At 38.3% G+C, this 22,724-nt stretch overlaps 1 protein-coding gene across 3 annotated transcripts in view; it reads right to left on the bottom strand.

The window, feature by feature from the left end:
* The window catches only part of CD36 (CD36 molecule (CD36 blood group)), a 38,841-nt gene extending 22,176 nt beyond the window's left edge, over window positions 1-16,665 (bottom strand). The window contains exons 1-2 of one of the 3 annotated variants that reach the window (XM_085298847.1): window positions 16,649-16,665; window positions 4,970-5,206 (exon numbers count right to left, since the gene is read on the bottom strand). In XM_085298847.1, the coding sequence (XP_085154973.1) occupies window positions 4,970-5,089 (120 nt within the window). In that variant the 5' untranslated portion in view covers window positions 5,090-5,206; window positions 16,649-16,665. Of the gene's footprint in view, window positions 1-4,969; window positions 5,207-9,593; window positions 9,702-16,648 lie in introns of those variants that run through there. The other 2 variants (XM_085298829.1, XM_085298840.1) reach the window with 2 other exon arrangements.
* Between the last annotated feature and the right edge of the window lie 6,059 nt (window positions 16,666-22,724).

Raw genomic sequence — 22,724 nt, 5'->3', positions numbered from 1 at the left:
TCCACCAGCACTCCCAGGTTCTTCTCTGCAGAGCTGCTCTCCAGCAGGTCAGCCCCCACCTTGTACTGGTGCGTAGGGTTATTTCTCCCTAGGTGCAGGACCCTGCACTTGCCCTTGTTGAACCTCATGAGGTTCCTCTCTGCCCAACTCTCCAGCCTGTCCAGGTCTCTCTGAATGGCAGCACAGCCCTCWGGTGTGTCAGCCACTCCTCCCAGCTTGGKATCATCAGCAATCTACTAGGAAATCCCAGTAGAGAAGAATGACTTTCTGCACTGTAAGAAGCATTCCCTGTGGGCCAGGCGGGTCAAAGTGAGTTAATATGTGAATTTGCAGCCCACCATTTACTGCACTAATGGCCCCACAGCCACTCRCAGGTGGAGCTTTGACAGGACAGCCGAGCCGATCGAGCCGCTTGGCAGCCGAAAGGGAGAAGCCAACTTCCACAGCCTCCCTGCTGCTTGACCCATGTGCCTCCCCCTCCCTTTGTGCCAGCTGGGATTCCTCGAGGACCTGGTTCTGCTTGCTAAAGGAGAGGAACACGATGAGTAGCAAGAGTAACGATATAATATGTCATTGCCATACAACCAAGTTCATCTCATGAGCTAACTGTGCAAGAGTCTGWGTGAACCAATGGGAACTTCATCCACTTTTGTTTCTGAACCAAACTTTTCCCACTTTTCATGGGTAAGTTACATAAATTCAAGAAATGCTGAGGCAGACAGCAATAGAAGCTGGCTGTACCTCAATGCTTTACAGTAAATTCAGTCATCATTATTTCTGAGGAAGAAATACAAAATACAACAGATAGATAGTTTCTGTTTTGACAAGGGATCTAGTCAGATTGATAAAAGATGACATTTTCTGCRAATTCAGATATGTTGTGTCTCAAATATTTCAGGCAGTAAGAAGAGTGCTACTAGTTTATATATTATATGTGCTCTACTGCAGGCATAAGTCTAAGAACATTACAATTCTGTAAARCTGAATTAGTTGAGTTCTAGGGAAGCAAGTAATCTTGTTCTTCCATTTTGCAGCTGAAAGTAGGAATAGCCATTTATTACTTTTGAAGTGTGACGATGATTCTCCTGTGTATTAACCTTCCTATTCAGGCGTTGTTGGAGCAAATCTTTTAGTCCTTTTTCACTCGTTGAACATAAAAAAATTATGGAAACCAATTAAATTTATTATCAGTATTGCTGAAATATSGGTGATCAAATCTTTTATGTTCTGCTAAGAGCCAGTAGTAGCYGCTTTAGCTTCACTAGTTTAGATAAGGAAGTAGCATCTTCCTTTCACAGACATAATTGTAAATTAGAAATATTTCTATTGTAGTAAGTAGCTGAGGAGAAAGAATTGGGATAACAAATATGTAGAGAGATAGATGACTGAATATAATAATAGATAAAATTGATAGCTTTATGGTTAAAAATAGCAAAGACTAACCCTGAGGACTCTACAGAAAGAGTGCAGTGCTGAGGTATTGTGGAATATACTGGGAATATCAGGAATATACCAATTTATCAGGAATTTAATATATTAAGTAACATTTTGTGGCTTCTGTTGACCTTCTGAATCCACATTCTAAGACAGCAAAAGTTCTCATAGAAATGGTGATAAAAATTTTTKGGGCAAATGAATCAGCTAACAACACATTTGACTTACTAGGAAAAAAAAACAAATGAGCTGAAAAAAATCAGTTCTATCATATCTGAAACAATGGGATTATTTGCTGAGATAATAACATTGTGTTTAGGGAAGGAAAGGCAAAAAATAGTAATAGAGTCATGCCAAAACATCTTCCTTCAACAATTTCAGATGAAAACTTTCCAATTTTCTATTTTGAACTGACTTTTCCTCTTAACTTTTTATTGCTGCATGATAATAGACATGATAGTATATAAAAGAAAGGTGTAGAAATGTCAATTAAAACGTACATGAAAGCATGAAATTTTTCAGGCTTCATTCYAACTGCAACACTGACAATTTTCTAAACCACTAAGTCCTTCACAGAATGAGAGCTCTGCCCTCCTGATAACTGCACTGCCTGGGGAAACTACGGGTTTTGTTCTTTAGCACTGAGATAGAAGGCACCTTTTAAGGGGAAAAGATACTGCTGCTAGTGGTGTCATTTTGAGTGTGCTCTGTACGTGGTAGATTCTATAAACAGTCTCTAAAAAGATTCAAAAATATATAATGCTTAAATTCTTTAAAATCCCCCTCTAGAGGCAGGAGTGGAAACAGCTTAACCAGGTAAGGTCTGAGACATAGGTATAGCAATCTGGATTAGAAAACATAGCAGTGAGTTCTGTGCTGAAGTACAGGTGTATGTTAATGACCTGGAACATATGAACAGGTGACATTTTGGTATTATGTGTTACATGGACTTTGTTTAAAAGAAGGGTGGAAAACAATACCTGTCTACTAGGAGACAACAGACTCTTGGGTCAAATTTCTAGGAACACCTCRAAGTTTGCATATGCTTTGCAGATGCTTTCTTTTTGTGSAAAAACAACATGCAGCCTTGCAGGAAGATATGTTGTGCGCTATTTATCCAGGCTAATCTCTCAATGACTGCAATAAAGATCAAATGAGGCTCTGGGGTTTGGCCTATCAAAGGGATGTGTGCTTGAACACAGGCAGTGTGCAGTTGCACAAACTGCAAAAACTATTGACAGTATTGTTTTTGAACCTAAACCTGTCCCTATTTATTGGGAAATATCAGTAAACTCAATGGAACGTCCTCGAGAATAAACTAATGATTATATGATTTGAATAAATATTTGTAACAAATTAATTTATGATAATTTGACTCATAATAGCATGAAGTGTCCTAAATCTACATAGCTAGGAAAAAAGTTTTCAACACTTGTTTCTCTGATTCAGTAAAAACATTTTATAATAAAATTAATTGCCTCTAGAAGTATAATCTTACTGCACTGTTTTTAGCTTCTGCAAACAGGAATTTACTTTGGGATAGGTTAGGCAGAGGAACAGCTAGGGGTATCTTTTGCTTGCAAAAGTGGTATCTTTAACAGTTTTTCTCTTTCATAAAAAAGCTTTTGTTTTCATCCTGATGATAAGTGAAACAGAGACTCCTGGAATTTTATCATGAGAAAACGTGTATGTGGTGTGTGAAAAATGATAAATAGTTCATGAGGACCCAAGTTCAGGCTTTGCCCCATATCAGTCAAAATGGAAATGTGAATGTGAATGGGCCATATCTGAGGGAACATCTTAATTATTAGGTTTTCTGTCTTTCTGAGAGTCTCTATTCTTGGGAAACTCTGAAAAAGATTTTCATTGAAACTTGTCTACTTCTATCAAACATTTCTTTTTAAAAAAGGACATTTACAAAGGGGGAAAAGTTTCACAAAAAAAAGTATTTTCTCTATTCATTAGACATTTTCTCCACAATCAGCTACATATTTATCTTAAATATAACCTCCATGAATGACAAATACATATTTTTCTTACTAGCCCTTTGATCAACACAGGTAAATCAGAATTATTTGGTTTAAGTCCTTCTTGTGTATCAGCTGAACTGATCAAATATTTCAGCTGATGCTCCTTTGCGTATCTTTTCTGAAAAGGAATTGCCCCAGTCTCATGGTCTCACTGAATAATCAGTATGGTAAATAGAAAAGAAATAATCCACTTGTAGTTAGGAAAAAAGTATATTGGTAAATAAACAAAGCCTCTACAAATTTACTCTTGCATGATTCATATGAATAATCTTATACATTCTCTTTTATATATATGTCAAAAAAGCTGCCTTGAAATTCATATAAGCATCTGAAACATGATCACAATGAAGAAAATTGTGGAGAGGTAGAGGAAAAAATTAGTCTACCTAAAACTTTACTACTTAAAAAGCCTATAGGTATAATTCAATATGTAGTTATTTGCAAAGTATGCTTGCAACAGATTCATTATTGTAAGTAAACAGATGAACATACAACATTGCCAATATATATTATTTGCTTTGAAAATTCTGAAAGCATAAAAGAACACTCCAGATTAATTCAAAATAAATACTTAATATAAGCAGATCCACATCTTTTGTATTATGTGCTTTTAGAAAAAAACCCTTCAATTTCCTGCAATTATTTGCAGAAATAGACACTCTATCTCTTTGTAAACTGTGTGAAGTTGGGTGACACTTATTATCTAGTGAGGCGTTCTTGTACTTCATTTAATTATTTTTGGTTTTATCTGAATATGAAAATTGTATGAAAAATACTGAGCATGCTAAGAACTGGAACATTCCCATGGAGTAACTATTTCACTGGATTTGCTACTTTGTCAAAATTAAAATATTATGTAGAAATCATTTGTTTCAATTCTTTTCAAAGTGATACTAAAATCTAGGCAGGGCTTCAACAGATAGTTTAATGTTTCCTGACAGTTCATATATCCAGGTCCTCAGCTGGCTTTAACAGCTCATGAGTTAAGGGTAGTCTGCTAGAAAGACTCCAAGCTTTCCCAGGTCTTCAGCTTGACAACAGCTCATTAGGAGGACTAATCATCAGTCAAAAGCCTTAAGATTTCTAGATTTTAATTATAGGGGAGGTGGCTGCAAGGAGACCCTACTTTTCCAGATCATCATGGCAAAAAATACACTAATAACGATCATAATAGTAATTAAAATTAAAAATGATCACTTTCAAATTACATTAATGAAAACTGAACTTTAAAACAATATTATGGCTTCTCCTCATGTGAAGCACAAAAGAGAGCAGGCAAGTACATATAATAACATAACTGGTTTTAAAAAATGTTTTGCTGCAGCCTGATCCACAGGGAATAAAAGCCAGGACTACTTTGGGACTGTGTAAATTTCAAAGATCGGGGATTCAAAGAAAAATAATTAGAGGGAGAACCAGAAACTTAGCAAAATATTCAGAAATAATGATTATTCAGTAATTCAGTAACCACAAATCATTGGAATGAAAATAGAAATAACTTGTACCTTTTTTATTGCTTTGCTTATAATGTTATCTCCAACTGGTATCAGGATTCCCCCAAAGACAGCCAGCACTGCACCAATGATGGCCCCAGTGAGGAGCCCACAGTTCCTGTTACAGCCCATTCCTCTCCTTTGTCAGGATGCAGACAGACAGTGTACAAATATCCTTGCTGTAAGCCTTCAAAGYTTTTCCTCACTTCTGGATCCCAGTACACCAACCAGTCTTCCTGAGAGAAGCTGCTAATATAAGGAGAGAGTGAACAAAAATCACATTCCAAAGCTCAAAGTACCAAGTACATAAGGTGAAGCAGATAAGAAGATAACACGTCAAAACTAGACCCATTTATTAGAAAGACAGTGCCAAAAGTGTGGGGAGGGGGGAGGAAAAAAAAGGAAAAAAACAAAAAGGCTGTGTGGACATTTGGCATGGCAGTCACTTGCTCTGCGTGTGTGTGTGCGTGTGTGTGCGTGCGTGCGTGTGTATGTGTGTGTGTGTGCGTGCGTGCGTGCTCTTTGTTTCTGGCTCCATTGCATTAGGGCAAACTGACCCAATTCAATTAACACTCTTCCGGAGGCAAATACCTTCTTAAAAATATTTTTGTGCCAAAGCAGGATGTAACAGTCCTCAGCTTTTATCACAGCCTGCAATGCCAGTGGCTCCCACTTCAGGCAAAATCAGCAGTTTATAGTGTTAGTCTGGATTGCCCTGGCTGTTTCTGTGTGATAGCAGCAAGGGACTTCTCCCGGAAACTCCACCATCAGCAACTTGGTGAGAAGAGCTGTCTCTACTGGGGGAACTAGGAGAAGCCTGCACTTCTGCTTTGCTGCATCTAGGAGAGGACATTTGTCAGCCTACAGTCTACTACTGAAGGAATAAAATGTTTCAGAAACTTGTGACAAAGGCATGACTGGATTTTATTTGTAGGAACTGAGTTGTTGTTCCCTGCCACCCATCCCACCACCTAATTTCATCAATCTGATTGGTTCAGAGAAAGGCGGACTACTTAAAGCAGGTCTAGATTCTGACTTTCTGAAGATATAACACCTTGTATTTTGGGACAGAAAAAAATAAATTGGCAATCATTCACTGGACTACAACAATTGCTAGTAACATGGGCTAACATATCTTAAGATCAGTAATATGGGCTAACATATCTTAAGATTTAGGTCCTATTAAAAGATGATATCAAGAGCATCAGAATGATACCAGTGCTGATAGATAAGGTGAGACATACGGTCCAAGTGATATTTTGATCTATTTGTTACTGGTTTCAGGCAACTGAGGCAAAGAGTARGCTAATTTTTAATTTATGCTTGCTCAGAAATTCATCATGCCTACAGAAATTTCTTATTTGCTCCAGACATCCAACCAAGAGAAGTCAGTTGTTTTCTGTTCTACGTCAGTGTCCATAGTCCTTTTTATTCTTAATAATTTCTGTTCATTAACATATTGTGATCATCTCTGAACCACTTTCAAAGCAGGCATTAGTTGTAGAGTTAATTAAGCTTTCAAGGCCAAACATAGGAAGCTAAGGAAAACAGGTAGCTGTAGTAAAGAACAGCTCAACCTRAATTCCCAGTTTGTTGGTGAGATTTGAAGACCAAAAAGAGTTCTTGGATTTAAAACTGGATAGTGAAATAGATGTAGGAATAGCCATCTGTTTTATTTTTGTAAATGTCATTTGCAGTTATGAAGACCTTTTTTTGGAAAAAAAAAAAGAAAAAAAAAAGCAGACACACATATGGACACATATAAGGTGCTATGGTCAGCAGGCTAAGTGCTCTTGTGCTACTCAAATTCACAAAAATTATATCATATCAATATTTGAGCTCAGACTGCTTCTTTTGTCTGCACTGGAAAACCACCTTTTGCCTCATCTTGGACTAGCAGCAGTTTACAAGTCCCTTGATATTAACAATGCCTATTTCTGTACATTTGAGTCTTCTTGGTATACTAATCATTTCTYTTCAGAAACTTGCAGCAATGACTAAATAGTAAAATGACTAAAATACTACTTCTCTTTGCACTCATAGAAAGCATATTCCCCGTAAAGGTCATCCAGTCCRTCTACCTGCCACAAGGTGATTTTGTGTGGTTCTTAAATCAAAACTGCACTTTGATCCTTTTACTTGCGCATATGAGAGTCCAAAAAAGAAACCAGATTTAGCTAAAAGTTTTGCCCAGAATCTCTTTTTTGACTTTATTATAACCAAAACTCCTGCCCAGCTGTTTTAATGCTCATCTCTGTTGGGAGGACTGGCCTACAGTGTTTCTCAAGCTTTTTCTATGAGAACACCCTGCCTAACCTTTTCTCACTGACCAATAACTATTTCTGATGAGGAAAATCTTGAAGAGGTTACTGGAAACCAGGTTGCTGCCTCCTGGTTTCCAGCCTTGGCAAAACAGTATGATTGGCCAGTGCTGGACTGAGAAGAGGCTCTTTAGACAGAGAAAAGCCTCTCCACAGCCGTAAACTTGGCTTCTCCGCTTGAGGAATTGCACTTCATTTGAACCTGTGGCTTATTTAGTTACTCTCTCCTTGACCAGATCTGTTACCGTGTACCTTCACAGCGACAGAAACCGAGCAAAGAGGTAGCATTAAGGGGAAGAAAAAAAGTGCATTTTCCCAACTTCTCATGCATCTTATTTCTCTTTTAAAAAAGAAAATTGAAAAATGACTTAGCTAAATGATAAAAATTCTAAGTAATTAAAGGCTCTTTAATGTATTGGATGAATATATAACATGGCTAATGACAAAATTTCAAATCACACTTAAAAATTCAAATTAGATCTGATGAGTTTTTAAGTGGCAGTCTCTGGGACTCATATCTTTGTAGATGTGTTCAGATCAATATATTTAGTTTGACAAAAGCATAATAGGTGCAATAGTGCTGTGCAACTCACTCTAAAAATGACCAGAGGATTTTAAAATCTGACTGCTATTAACACATTGGAGCAAAACTAAGGAGGGGTAGAACTTCTCAATGAAAGGAAATTCTGAGAATTACAGTTTTTGAGTTGTTTTTCCCCAGTGTGGCCTTTTGCMAATTTAGACATAAACAGAAAAATCTATCTATACTTAAAGATTTTTTAAAAAACATAGAAATACACATTTCAAAATGGAAAAAGGAAATTATTTTTTCCATGATTGTTTAAAGAGGGCTTTTAAGCATTGTCAGACTATGTTTCTTCTCTTATGTACTGAAGCTTTCAAATTCAATATGCATACACATTCCAATGAAATATATTTCCATTCAAGTTTCTACAAGCTGATCCAATGGATTTTTGTGTTAGGCAGATTAGATGTCCCTCATGATCACTAGCAATAAACAGCGAGAAACAAACTTGTTGCTAATAACTCATGCCTATTCCAATCKTTTGCAAATTGTAGAATATTCACCCTTCTCCCACCAAACACAATGCAATAACAGTCTAGACATATCTCAGTTTATGCAATTCAAATTATCCATTACACAACAGCAATGAAAAGCACTATCTCACAAGATCATACTAGACTGTATATAGAAGTCAATAAGATATACTTATCTGAAGTATATGTGAAGAATAAAATATTAATTACCAGTAAGAGTGTAGTTGCACCAGGAAATTCACATTCAAGCAATAATTGTTTACACTGGAAAAAATAGTATGTAGTATAGTAAAATAAAATATAATATATGAGACTGACATCATTTAAATTTAGACTTGTCCACAGTATTAATAATAATATTCATCCCAATCTAGATTGTTGAGTATGTACTTTTTTTTAAGTACTTGTTAGAATCTTAACAGTCCGTTCAAATCTCTGAAAAGACATAAATGCAGTTTATAAGCAACAGAATAGGAGGAAAGATGCAAAATATTATTAATCTGTTTCTTCCCTAATTAACTAACATTTTTGTACATGTCAATTTAAATCAAGTCCTTACAAAAAAAAAAAAAAAAGATAGTATCTGCATTTTCCTTATGATTTCTCCATCTCTAATAATCATTTTTAAACACTTTTTGTCATTTTAATTCCGACAGAGAATCTGGTTTGCTGTCCCAAATGAGAGAAAACTAAATGAAGAATAAGCAGTGTGTATAGTTAAAATTAAAATTAATTTTGAAAATTCCCATTGGAATTTCAACCACAAAATATAGTGTTTGTTAAAACATAATGCCGGCTTCTACAAGGTTAGAAGGTGGTATTAAAAATCACAAAATTATTAAGAGATACATTTTCAGTGAAGAAGGTCTTCTTTTTTCTAATCTTTGATGTACTTCAGAATTATACTTTCAAGCTTTTTACCTGCAACACTAAAGGCTCTCACTTTAAAAAGATGCCTTTCTTACAAATTCACACGCTTCCTGGAAATGTAGTTTCAAGAACATTAAATCTCAAAAGACAGAGTGCAACTGGGAGAGCCAGCAATAGTGCGCCTAGAATGCCATTACGAACACAGTAAAGAAGCATTTCACTAATACATACACAATTTAACTGTGTTTTGCAAACGGAGCTTTGCAAAAACCAGCCATTTTATTTTATATGACAAATAGATACTTTTAAGATTTTTCCACCAATGGAATTTAGAAGTATTTTGGAGGAAAACCCTCTCATTTTAAATGTTGTATCATATGACTCACCTTGAATAAGGGCAACTGACTTTTCAGCTCAGTGTACGAGTACTTAACACATGACTTGCATCAAGTTACGAAAACAGAAGCGGCTAAATCTCCCCACCGAGCACTTATCCTCTGCGCTCTGAGGGAGGCACTTATATATTCCAAGAGACGTCAGTTCCCTGTTTACCTTTTCACCAGAAGAAAAAGTTAAGTTGCGTTGGTGCCTGAGGCCAAGGGGGGTCTATTTTTACAGTCTGACTAAAAGCCACAACCTGCGTCTCGTGGTAATACACTTAGCAGCTGCAATCTTTGTCAGGTTTGGATCCAAGTGAGCCAAAGGTCAAGGAGACAAAAGGGTAACGCGCTGCTTTGGTTCCTTTGGATCCACTTCTTCTCTAATACCCATTTGCTTTAAAGCTGCTCAGATTGGCAAGCTCTGACTAGCGGTTCCTAACAGCTCCTCTAAAATAGGGGACGTTTTAAAACACTCTTTGACACGTAGCACGCCTTGCTATACAAATAAAGCCTTAGCATTGCAGATATTGTCAAAACACAGGAGAAACACTTTTGGACTTTAATCCTCATGATAGTGTGTTTTCAAGTAATAAAAATCAGGAAATGTCAGAATATTTTGTAAAAGATTTTTTTTTCCACAAGTTGGATTACACCATTTCCTCATGAAGTGCTCTTCCTCATTTACTGTAAGTTCAATGAACTTAGTTCCGTGTGTTTTTTTCTCTCAATGTAGCTAAAGATCAATTAGTTTTACACTGACACTTATGTAGACCAGAGTGTCACCTCAGCACTGCATTTATTAATAATGAACAATGATTAGTTGAGTGAATTTTTGCCGAAATATTTTTAAGATACATCCTCGCCTCCCTGTGAATCACATTAATGGTTTGTTTGAGCACATATTCTARCAACACCAAAAGGAAATGATTTATAAGTGATTTGTGTAAAAGAGACAAAAACATTCCTAGAAGTTTCTTCAGTCTAGACTTTCATGATACAAGATTGGATGTAGATTGTGATCTCCATGCTAATTACTTGCAATGTGTTTTGACAGATTATTTAATGTTCTGTTTTTGACATTGTCCTATTTGAAAGTTAAAATGCTATGGAAGAAGCTACATTCTCTTAATCTACTTCCACTAAATAAATCCATGATGGAAAAAGATTAATGAAGTTGATGTTTTGTCTTCTAATAGTGAAAGGAAGAGTGAAAGTGACCCAGTCCTTTGAAAGCAACCTGTAGGACAGTCCTTGTATAAGCCTTGCTGCCAGGGAGACTTAGCTTCCATTTCATATACTTGAAAAATGCAATAAATACGTACAGAGGACTCTGATTAAAGAGTGAAGTTTAACTGCTGAAGGAAGAAGTCCTCCATACTATGATTTCCATGTACTAATCTTATGAGTATTGTCATTAATTATTTCCATCAGACATCTCTTTGTTCGATGCTCTCATGAGGAACATTTTGTTAGGAATCCTCCAGCTTTCCTCTCAAGCCACAACTTCACTACTGACTTGTCTCTTCTAAAATGAAGTAATTCCACTTATTCATACCTGCCTGTGAAAATCTTTTCTAGCATGCTTTCTTTCTCCATCTGCAGTGTGTGGAATTTAATATGCAAAAGGGAGAAGGAAGGTTTACTATCGTTTTTTTCTTTTTTTGATGAAACCCTAAAATGTAAATGGCAAGTCATTACAGCAGACACAGTGAAGCTTGGATTGCTTCCTGAAATAAAGAAACTGCTGGAGGAGAATTCTGACAAAATTATTGTGATTCCTGKTTTTTCTTATGAGTATTGCCCAGGCATTTTACTGAGACCTTTTGAAAACTGCTCTCTTAGAGATACTTTCTCAAAACAGAGGGAGTTAGTGATGAGTAGTATTGTCTTTATGTATGCCATGAGATTCCTTAGTGCTCCTCCACCCCAATTTTTTTTAAGTTAAGATCCCTTCCCTCAGAGGAAATAAGATATGGTTATGGTTTGTATTATTTRCATTTTAAGAGATGCCCGCATCAACTTTCTCTCCTGAAAATTCTTTGACATACATAAGACATGAATTAGTATTACCATGTTATAGCACAGTCATGGCAGTTATAAGGTCCTTCTTTGTCTGCCTATTATGAAACATAAAAAYAGATCTTAACATTAATCCTTTTGTCAGATGTGGCTGAGCTGAATCAGCAGATTAGAACACTGCAGAAAACTTTTATTTACACATTTTCACTCTCTATGAAATTTTCAGGGGACATTAAAAACAAGAAAAACAAAAACCTTTTAGTTGTTAGAGAAACTGTCAAGTGTTGAGACAGATGATGTAATGGTTAATATTCAAAAAGTGACTTTCTATAACCTTTCAAGTACTCTTCCTGTTTTAAAATAAAGTGTGGAGGATTATGTTTATCTCCTTTCTATGGTGAGAAAAGGCACACATTAATTTCTATCTTGCTTCTCCTATCAGCACCATATAATGTGGCTTCTGCACTCCATCCCCAAAACTGTCTTGCTACCATGGTCCTCTTTGGCTTCTTCATAGTGATTATGTCCCACAAGAAGGGTTATATTTTGCTCAGTAGTGAAAGATTTAAAACATTCACAAGAAAGAAAAATAAGAACAAGTGGTTCCTTGTCTCCAAATAACTCAACACTTTCATGTGCACTTAGTTTTACGGAGGTAGAGAATAAGGAGGGTGAATCACCTAAGGAAAAAATGTGCAATATGCCACCAGCTGGATAAGAGTTCTTCGCTTCTGTGTTTATTGACATACTATGACGTGTTCCTTTACAGGGAGTGAATTTTTGTATTCATGAATGATAGCTTGATTTCCTATGGGGATGGAAACCTTCTGTGCATCTCCCCATCACAAAATGCACAAAAAGTAGCACATAAACTTTCCACTCACACCAGCCTCAACAATTTATTTCGCCTCTATTATGTAGGAGTCTTCTCCAGAGTAAATACTGCCTACCTATAGATACTGCCTACAAAGCATTTTATTATATAATACCAAAATAATAAAAATAATATTTATACAGAATTAATAACAATTATTTCTAAGTGAAATGTTCACCCTCTTTGTCTCACTCTTACTGTGATTGGTATTTTATACCACTTCATTTACCATAAGCCAGGAGAGAGAACAGAGTTATATAACAGGCATAGTCACTTCACTTTAAAAGAAGGAAGTACAAAGATATTCCAGATGTTTTTGATTGCAATATCTCATCTCTAAGAAGCTAATTGAAAACAAAGAGAAAGTTTCATAGCAATGACTGTTTTCTTGGTTAAAGAATATTTGTTGCAAATAACTTTATCCAGGTAAAAAGTAGGCATCTGGCCAAAGCTAAATTGGTTTCCTCTCCTCTCAGTGGAGAGATGTAAGAATTTCCAGGGAWTCATCCCATCTACCTTAAATGTTTACTTTAGGAAATGATTTATCATATCCTTTGGAGGTATTGATGTCTCTCCCTTAATTAAAAAGGACCTAAATAACTTGCTTAAGTTAGACATCAATCTTTTAACTGGCAAATACTAGTAGAATTCCATTCAAAGTCTCCAGAGCAGTCAGCTCGTCCCCTCATCAGCGTATCAATATCACAACTGCTCTACAAGGTTCCACSAAATGCAAACAAATTATGAAGCAATTGGCAAATATAAAGAGAAAAATTCAAAGTATATAACACCTGACTTTAATGGAGAGCTTGGACAAAGGTTGCAGAGGTGTTGTATCATTTTTTGCCCCATTACATCACAGACTATTGCTGCAGATGATCGGACCTCATAGCTTCCCAGTGGTACACTTCAAACACTAACATGAACCAGTCTTCAGCTATCTAAAGAAAAATCCTCACAAACATGCATGTAATRCCTGATCCCTCACCACAATAACCTGGAAGACTCATTCCAAACCAGTGTGAGATACTTTGCTTTCATCAGATTACTCACCATGTAAGGTGCAGCTCCTTCACTACCCACTAAGGCCTCCTAACTGTAGTTCTCCCGGTTCAGTGAAGTGTGAGGAGCTAAGGTACTGTCCCTTGTGATTCTCGATGTGTGTTCCTGCTAATATGGAAAACATCCTAAAATACCATTGGCTTAAGCTAGCTTGGCAGCAGTACAGTGGAAACAGTGTGATGTACTTGGCTCCTGCCAGTGATAAGTTTGTCCATAAACTTTAGTTGGTCCTTTATAGGCAAAATGGCTGATGGAAGATCCAGCAGCTGTTTCCATTCATTTCTTTCCCTAGAAAATTTGATTTTGAGCTCTTCTTCACTGCCAATGGCATGCATACACTGCTGCTTTTCTCAGTCTCCCAGATTGCTTTTAAAATTTATTTTCAAGTGATTTTAGCAGGTGAATCAGGTGAAGAAAACATGTAAGAGGAAGGAACAGAGCAGACTTGGACTCTTCAGGTACAACGGCTATAGGTCGAGAGTCTTTCAGAATATAGAGACAAATGAACTTCATAGGACTGAGTCCAGTACAGAAACTGTGATATAACAATTCAGTCCTCTGAATGTGTCCGAAGGAGCACAGAGCTATAAAAATCTATTGCCTAAAGAACTGGGTCAGGATGCTAATTCTAGAGACATTTTTAACTGAAAACTAAGGAGGGTATAGAGAGGAAGCTGCACTGGTAGAAGAGAAAAATTTTGAAAGCAAATGCCTTATGAAAGTCAAGAGAAATTTAATAAATCTTGTCCCCAGTTGGATATATTCCACTTCTTTCAAAACTCTGCTCCTTAGCTCAGAAGTCACAGAATAATGGAGTGATTAGAAACTCCTTCACTGATGCAATAGCTAGTGGAGTAATAGTCTCCTTAATGAATCATCCTAAACAGACAGTGGCAGTGGCTTTGATGAATGACTGGGTACTCCTTRTGTTAGCTTCTGCCTGCCAGCTATACCATGATTTTGTCTGTGTAATAAGTGTCAACATACTTTAAGTGATTTTTCAAATGAATAAAGAAGTGAGCTTTAGAACTGGTCAACTTTCTGGTGACTTCTCAAGAGATGGAGAGCAAATAATTGACATCCTCTTCTTCTCTCACCTGGAGCTAATACAATGTCCAGCCACATGCTGAGAAACTGCATTTAGTAGATGTGTTCCAGATCTGGAGAGACATTCTTGGCCTGAGCAACATGCAGACCTTGCCCAGGACTTCAGCTCAGACTCAAAACAGCAGGTATTAAAGCCTAATCATGAGCCTACTGCCAGAAAAACCTGTTTGTCATCAGGTCAGCAGGAAAGGAAAGTTTTACCTAACCAATCCCATGTCCTGGGGCAAGCCTCCTGCCCCACTCTGAGAATGACAGTCATTTGGGTAGTGTCAGGAGATCCAGGACTCTGCCAGGGAGACATACATTTTCTACTAAATGAGAAGACAACATAGAAAATCATCTGGAGAATTAGTACAGGCCAAAGCAATTCCTCATTAAGCATTCCCTCTTGAGGAGGAATCTTGAGCATATGACACCACAGCACAGAGCTAATGGAGACAGAGTCAGAAAACCAGACTTTCCCCTCCAGCTGGCAGCGGAGGTGCAGTGTGGGTTTTGCCTCCCGACCTGAGAGAGGAAGCCATACTCAGACTGTCAACAAATGTGCTCAGACTACCATGGAGTTTTTCACCTTTCGTAACCTTTCTCTATGGATTTGCCAAGCTAGGTTTAATTAACCTCCTGTATTATATAAAAACTTAATCCATTTTATTATAGGAAGAATATTTTTTCTCTACTTCATTCTAAGTACTAATGGCCTGTTCTTGTAAGCATGATGAAAAAGGAAATTTTATATTTTATTTTTTTTTCTCATTGAAAAGTTACTTAGTTTTTACAGCCAAAATATAAAACTCAGATCATAGAAAGAAAAGTCTAAATATATAAAGTCGCCCTTGCTTGAAGAGATATTTTGGCAGCAGCTGAAGTCCTAGAGATTAAGAAAATATGTGTAGAATTATTGTATATTAAGAAACARTAACAACTACAAAGAACAGATCAGTAGAAAAAGTCCTATTGGTGATTTCCATGCACAGCAGTAAATGAAACAGGCAGCTAGTATAGATCCTGAACTYCTCAGATTTTGTAATTTTCTCATTCTAAGATGTGGCTTCTTATTGCAGATGAAATCATATTACAGAAATATGCACATAACTACCAGTTACACATCARCGCGCTGCAAAATATAATAATTTAACTGAAAAAGCCTATGTTGCTGACCATTTTCCTGGCTGCACCCATAAAAAAAAGGCTTCTGAAGTATCACTTGAGGGCAGAAAAACATCTCTCAAACTAAGCAACAGCATTCTACACCTTTTATACAAATAAGATATTTTTACCAAGCTAAAAAATATCACTGGGGRATTCGTAGTGTTTATATCAGTTGTTAATCAGATAAGTAAAATAACACAAGTTAATAGAATTGACATGACTATACTGTATTTATTCTGTTGAACTCAGGACCACTATATGAAAAGGACTTTTACATATTTTTCATCAGTAGCTTTAGTTGGCACRAATTATAATTTTAAACCTACACAAAAAATGCACATATATGCATGCTTTTACTATATTTTAATAATTAATTCAACATTTTCAAAATTTCATAAGTATAACATGTGTCTATAGCATATACATTGTATAAGCACTTGATATTTCTCTTACACGTATTTATTTTCATATTTCTATGACCCTCTATATTATAGACTTTTATATATAATTATTCACAAATGATTATATATATTTATGTTACAAGTAGTTTAAAATGTGAATATATTAATCTTTTATTATAATGTACAGTGACCTGTTAGCTGTATAACATGCAAGTGAAATAATTTGATTAGCAGTATATTTGCTCTTCCTAAATTTTAGTAAAAGAGTTCTTAGAGTTACAAACAGACAAGAAATAGAGGYTCAATGGCATCTGCCTTTTCTTTCATTAATTCTAAGAGTAAGGACATATTCCTAGCAATATAATGCAATAGTATCCTCACATGGAGCTAATGAAGTGTCCAGCTGTGTGCTGAGAAACTGCATTTAGTGCAGGAGCAGGGTCACATACCTGTACGGAGGAAGAACTGCTCTCAGCACTCTTGCCACCAGCAACTGGAGAGTTGCAGAAGAGTCTGCTAAGTTAGCTTCTTATTCACAGAGAAATCAAGTTGCTGTAGCAACCCTATAGCAACCCAGGTTGCCCAATTCTCTTTGAGTCCRTTGATCTTTCACCAGCCACAAAGCAAAAAAAAAAAACAAGTTGTAGAGACTTTTTAAACTCCTTGGTGGCTAAGCTGTCTTAAGTAATAAGGAATTTTAAGACTCCTGAGCCAAAGATAACAGACTTTYACACTTACGCTGTGCAAGAAAGATCAGCTCTGAGAAATTCTTTCAACACCAGTCTCTRCCTCTGGTCTCTACCCACTGCTTCAACCCAGCACTCAGAGGCAAGGAATCAGGTCTCTGCTGCCAGTTCAGGGCAACAAGATTTAATGACTTTGCTCTTTACAAAAGCTCTTTGCAAACATCATCTAATCCTAGCTAATACTTGCAACACCCTGGAAGCTAGGTAAGAAGTTTCATACTAAGTCTTTGGATTTGGGCTTCTTATACTTATTTATATAAAGCACAGAAGCAGATGAGAATGAAGGATCACAGCTGTATTTACAGCTGTTCAGATTCATAGGGCTCTTTCTAACAATTGCCACAAGCTTTGGTTCAGAACTTTGTTGGCTAAGAGACAATTTAAGTCAAATGATAGTTCTGTTTCTTCTTTTTGCTTGTCTTTTTGGGTCCTTGCTAGATCTTTTTATAATAGCAGTGATGAACTGTTAAGCAACTTATTAGTTTTGTATTTAAACAGCAAGTTAGGGCAAGTCCTCCCAGACAGCAAATATGAATGGTGAACAGCCTGTCTACCAAGAYAGAAGCTGTCCCAGACGGGATTAAGAGAACCCCAAGGCAAGTCAGTGTGTTAGGAGCTATAAAGCTACTTCCCATATGTTCTAGCTCAGAAGACATCCRATGTCACAAGCCTCTTTACCTTGCTTTGTCTGAAGTCTCCCCATCTCTAAAGCTAGTCAGAAAATGAAAAGACAGGGGAAAGGAAAGGAAGGAAAATATTCCAGAAATTTCTATTCATCTGGATATTTTCTGACCTATCCATTTGTATAAATGCTGTTGTTCTACCTCTGGTCTGCTTGGAGTCCTGTTGATTGTGTCCTGTGTGGCTTTTGCAGCTGCAGCCTTCAGCTTGTTGCCAGGCTTCCCTTCTGCCTTCCTTTCTGCATGTGCTTCCTTTTACTCCAGTTTCCTTACTAAAGTTGTTTTCAGACTCTCCTCCCTCCTCCATATATTTGTTCCACTTTCCACCCTATCATCTCTGCAGTCACTCCTTTATTAAGCCTCCTCTGATCTGTCTCCTCCCCTGTCAACTTATTCTCTGGGATTTTTTCCCCCTCTCCCAGAATTTATGGTTGTACATCAGTTCTCTCCTAATTCTCTGCCATTATCATTTATATTTCCCAAAATGTCTCATGTCACTTTTTTGTTTTCTCTTACTTTCTTCTATCTCCTCCTGTCTGAAGTCCTGGTATATAACCTTAATCAAAAAGCTAATTAAAAGCCAGGTTTATCAGTGCTCTTTGGTACACCTACCTGAACAGGTTAATTATAAATAATGATTTAAGCTGGGAACCTTGATCCAGTAATGTTTGTACTCCTTTCTATTCCTCAGAAAAGGAAAGCTCATGGTGTCCCTGCCCATTATCTTTTCCCTGCCCAGCTGTCATTGAACACTTTTTTTGAAGTCCTCCTACTAATTAAATGAATGCTGAAGATCTTAACCCATATATAAAAGCAGGTAAGCATTAAAAATAAACCACATCCTCAACTTACCTGCAACAGACCTGAGAGAGAATCTATGGCGAGTCGGGGAACAGCTCAGACTTCTCTGAATAGAGACAGACTGGGTAAGTGGAGGAGTGCAAAGGCTGGACTACTAAAAACAGTGCTGTTCTTTCCATCCCACAACAACTAGAAAGGAAATGGGATGAATCCTTCACCTCTTTCTTATGCTTTGGTATAAGAAACACTGATTAAAAAACTTTTACAAAGCATTCAGTTTACAGCAAATTGGTTTTATATGATACTGAATTGACCCTCCGTTTATACAAGAGTAATAAGAAAGTATGTTTTCTAGTGTCACTGAAGTCTAAAAAAGAGGAGGGTGACAACGTGGCTAACTKCTCCGTTACAGTTTGCCTGATAAATGAGCGTATTGTCCTAATTCCTTTATCGAAACAGAACAGTTCTAAGAAAACAATTACTTTGTCATGGGAGCTTACGCATTTCTTTGAGAAAACTTCCTTTCCTGTTGCTTTGTCTTTCAGAGTCTGCAGTTCTTCATGAGACATATCTGATTCTCCCGTATGTTTATGGAAAGAGACAATGAAAGCAGCCAGGCAGAGCCCAGTTTTCAAGAGTTTATCTACCCTCACATTTATGTAGAAAACTCTTAAACGAAAATACAGTGCAATGGAGACGAGAAGTGTGTAGTGGTCAGGAATATTTTTAATATTGTTTAATGAAGTTGTCCAGAAGTATCCAAAAAGCAAGGAGAACAACAGAGTTCATATAGCACGTGTTCTAACTTCCAAAGACAAATCTGACAGCTCTCAGATGTGTTTAGGCTGAGCACCCACTTGAAATGATGTATGGCAGGATACCCTCTGGAGTTCATAGATGGTATGAAGAAAGTGGGAGGAGAAGAGTCCCTCTATGTATAAAGGAAAACTAACTATTGAATAAGCTCTGTTACCTGCACATAAAAATGATAAGAAGTCAGAGTACTGTTTAGCATTTAGCATTTAAAAACAGTCTTTAAAGTTACTTATGATAAAGATTACAGAACTGTAAATATACCATCCCAACATGAAGCATGCCAGGCAASTCTGTGGTGGCATACACACCCCCTGTTTAATTATCAGGCTTCTCTGTTTTAGGTGAAAACTAACAATAGTCACTTATCAGCTTCCCAAATGGTATTGGAGGTGATTCAGCAGGACACTCCCAAGCCTTTGTGGGTAATAACAACCACAGGGTTCCAGCCCTACAGATGTTCCTTCCCTCCAGCTTCTGCAATCAGTTCTTCCACGCTATGTTAYGCTCTGTTAGTGTGCTAGTGGCTTTCTACTCAGTTCTTTCAGTTTTTCTTTCATAATTCCTTTTCTCAGCTGACAGAATCTAACATAGACTTCATGTCCTTTCCCTAAAAMTTTGCCATCATACTTTTTGTCCATCTTCTCCTGAAGGTTAAATCTGGACCGTATCAGAAAACTTCCTTTAAAAGTCTTGGAAGTATAGACCAAAATTCTCAACTCAGCTTTTCACGTTAATGCAATAGGGAAATTATTTTTTACGTACCTTAAGGTGTGTGAGAATTCTTTTAACAATATTTATAAGTTCTAGATTTTACAAAAGATTGCATTTTTAAAGTCCTTGTGCCTATGGAAGCCTGCCAGTATCACAGACTCATAGAATCACTGAATCGGTAAGGTTGGAAGGGACCTCTGGAGATCATCTAGTCCAACCTCCCTGCTCAAGCAGGGTCACCTAGAGCATGGTAGACAGGGTTGCATCCAGGTGGGCCTTGAAGATTTCCAGAGAAGGAGACTCCACAACCTCTCTGCACAACCTGTGCCAGGGCTCCGTCACTCTCACACTGAAGAAATTCCCCCTCACGGTCAGGCGGAACTTCCTGTGATTCAGTTTGTGCCCGTTGCCTCTTGTCCTGTCACAAGGGACAACTGAAAAGAGTTTGTCCCCGTCCCCTTGACACCCTCCCTTCAGGWACTTGTACACATTGATCAGATCCCCCCCTCTTGTCTTCTCTTCCCCAGGCTGAACAGGCCCAGCTCTCGCAGCCGTTCCTCATAGGGCAGGTGCTCCAGCCCTCGGATCATCTTCGTAGCCCTACACTGGACTCTCTCCCACAGCTCCATCTCTCTCTTGCAGTGGGGAGCCCAGAACTGGACACAGGACTCGAGATGAGGCCTCCCCAGGGCTGAGTAGAGGGGCAGGATCACCTCCCTCGACCTGCTGGCAACACTCTTCCTAATGCACCCCAGGAGACCATTSRCYTTCTTGGCCMCAAGGGCACATTGCTGGCTCATGGTCARCTYGTCATCCACCAGCACTCCCAGGTCCTTCTCTGCAGAGCTACTCCCCAGAAGGTCAGCCCCCACCTTRTACTGRTGCSTAGGGTTATTTCTCCCTAGGTGCAGGACCCTGCCTTTGCCCTTGTTGAACCTCAGGAGGTTCCTCTCCGTGCAGCTCTCCAGCCTGTCCAGGTCTCTCTGAATGGCAGCACAGCCCTCWGGYGTGTCAGCCACTCCTCCCACCTTGGGATCATCAGCAAACTTGCTGAGGAGGCACTCTGTCCCCTCATCCAGGTCATTGATGAARAAGTTGAACAGGATGGTACCCAGTMCTGAGCCCTGGGGGAYRCCACTAGCCAYAGGCCTCCAGCTGGCCTGCACGCCACTGATGACRACCCTCTGAGCTCTGCCTTTCAGTYACTTCTCAATCCACCTCACTGTCCACTCGTCTAACCCACACATCCTGAGCTTATCTTGGAGGATGTTATGGGAGACAGTGTCAAAAGCCTTGCTCAAGTCAAGGTACACARCGTCCACTGCTCTCCCCTCATCTGCCCAGCCAGTCATTCCATCTTARWAGGCTATCAGACTGGTTARRCWGGATTTYCCCKTGGTGAATCCATGCTGGCTATTCCTGATCACCTTMTTCTYCTCCATATGYCTGGAGATGACATCCAGAATGAACTGTTCCATCTCTTTTCCAGGGATRGAGGTGAGGCTGACCGGCCTATAGTTGCCTGGGTCCTCCTTCTTGCCCTTCTTGAAGACGGGAGTGACACTGGCTTTCTTCCAGTCCTCAGGCACCTCTCCAGTTCTCCAGGACCATGATTGAGAGYGGCCTGRCAAYAACATCCGCCARCTCCCTCAGTACCCGTGGGTGCATCCCATCTKGGCCCATGSATTTGTRGATGTCTAGCCTGCCCAGGTCTCTAATCCTWTCCTCCTCAACCAAAGSAAAGTCTTCCCTTCTCCAGACTTTCTCCCTCACRTCCAGGCTCCGGGATTCTTGGWGGCTGCCCTTAGCAGTGMASACTGAAGCAAAGGMGGCATTCAGTAATTCTGCCTTCTCTGTATCCCTTGTCACCRGGGCCCCCACTCCATTCAGTAGYGGGCCCACATTTTCCCTAGTCCTCCTCTTGCTGCTGATATATTGGAAGAAACCCTTCCTGTTGTCCTTGACAYCYCTTGCMAGACTCAATTCCAACTGGACCTTAGCCTTCCTCGCCGCCTCTCTACATACTCTGACTGCATTCYTSTAATTCTCCCAAATGGCCTGTCCCCCCTTCCACATTCTGTGTACTTTCTTCTTCTGTCTGAATTTGGCCAGGTGCTCTTTGCTYGCCCATGCAGGTCTCCTGCATGATCAAATTGCATGGATATCTATCATTTATATCTATCAATTTACCTATGCCCTCTCTCTGGTTTTAATACRTCTGTAGTTCTATATGTACACGTACCTAATGAGTGTCTCTATACATATCCATGTAATCTGTAAGAATTCTTWATAATAAACAGAAACAACTGCAGTGGAGATTATTTCTCACATACTCTCGATAACTTTCCTGTCAGACAGTTCTTATCCATTATGCTTATAAAAATCCTAGTAAAACACAACTTATTTGTTATTTCGAGGCAGCCGATCCTAGTATTTTGGTTCTTCAGGAGGATGTAATGAGAAGAGTCTTTATGTTAGCATGACAGGCTTATGTTGCCTCATATCTGGTGAGAGAAATTGAATTGGTGAGGACTGAGAGGCTTTGATAGTAGACATGAAAACGTATTTTCCTGCAGATAGCTTACATTCCCATGCCCAATTAAAACATAAGGACTCTTTTCCTTAGAGGGTATAATACACCATTTTTGAACCAATAAATATTTAAGCATTTATGCATGCTTGCATGTGTACGTGAACACACATGTAGTTACCTTGTTTCAAAGTCAAAGCATTTCTCTGGAGACTTGGTGTGTAGCTGAGGACTCTTGCCT

The sequence above is a fragment of the Rhea americana genome, unplaced genomic scaffold, assembly GCF_003343005.1.
Source record: "Rhea americana isolate MKP2758 unplaced genomic scaffold, rheAme1 scaffold_1, whole genome shotgun sequence".
NCBI lineage: Eukaryota > Metazoa > Chordata > Aves > Rheiformes > Rheidae > Rhea > Rhea americana.
This window is presented reverse-complemented; position numbering and strand designations above follow the sequence as displayed.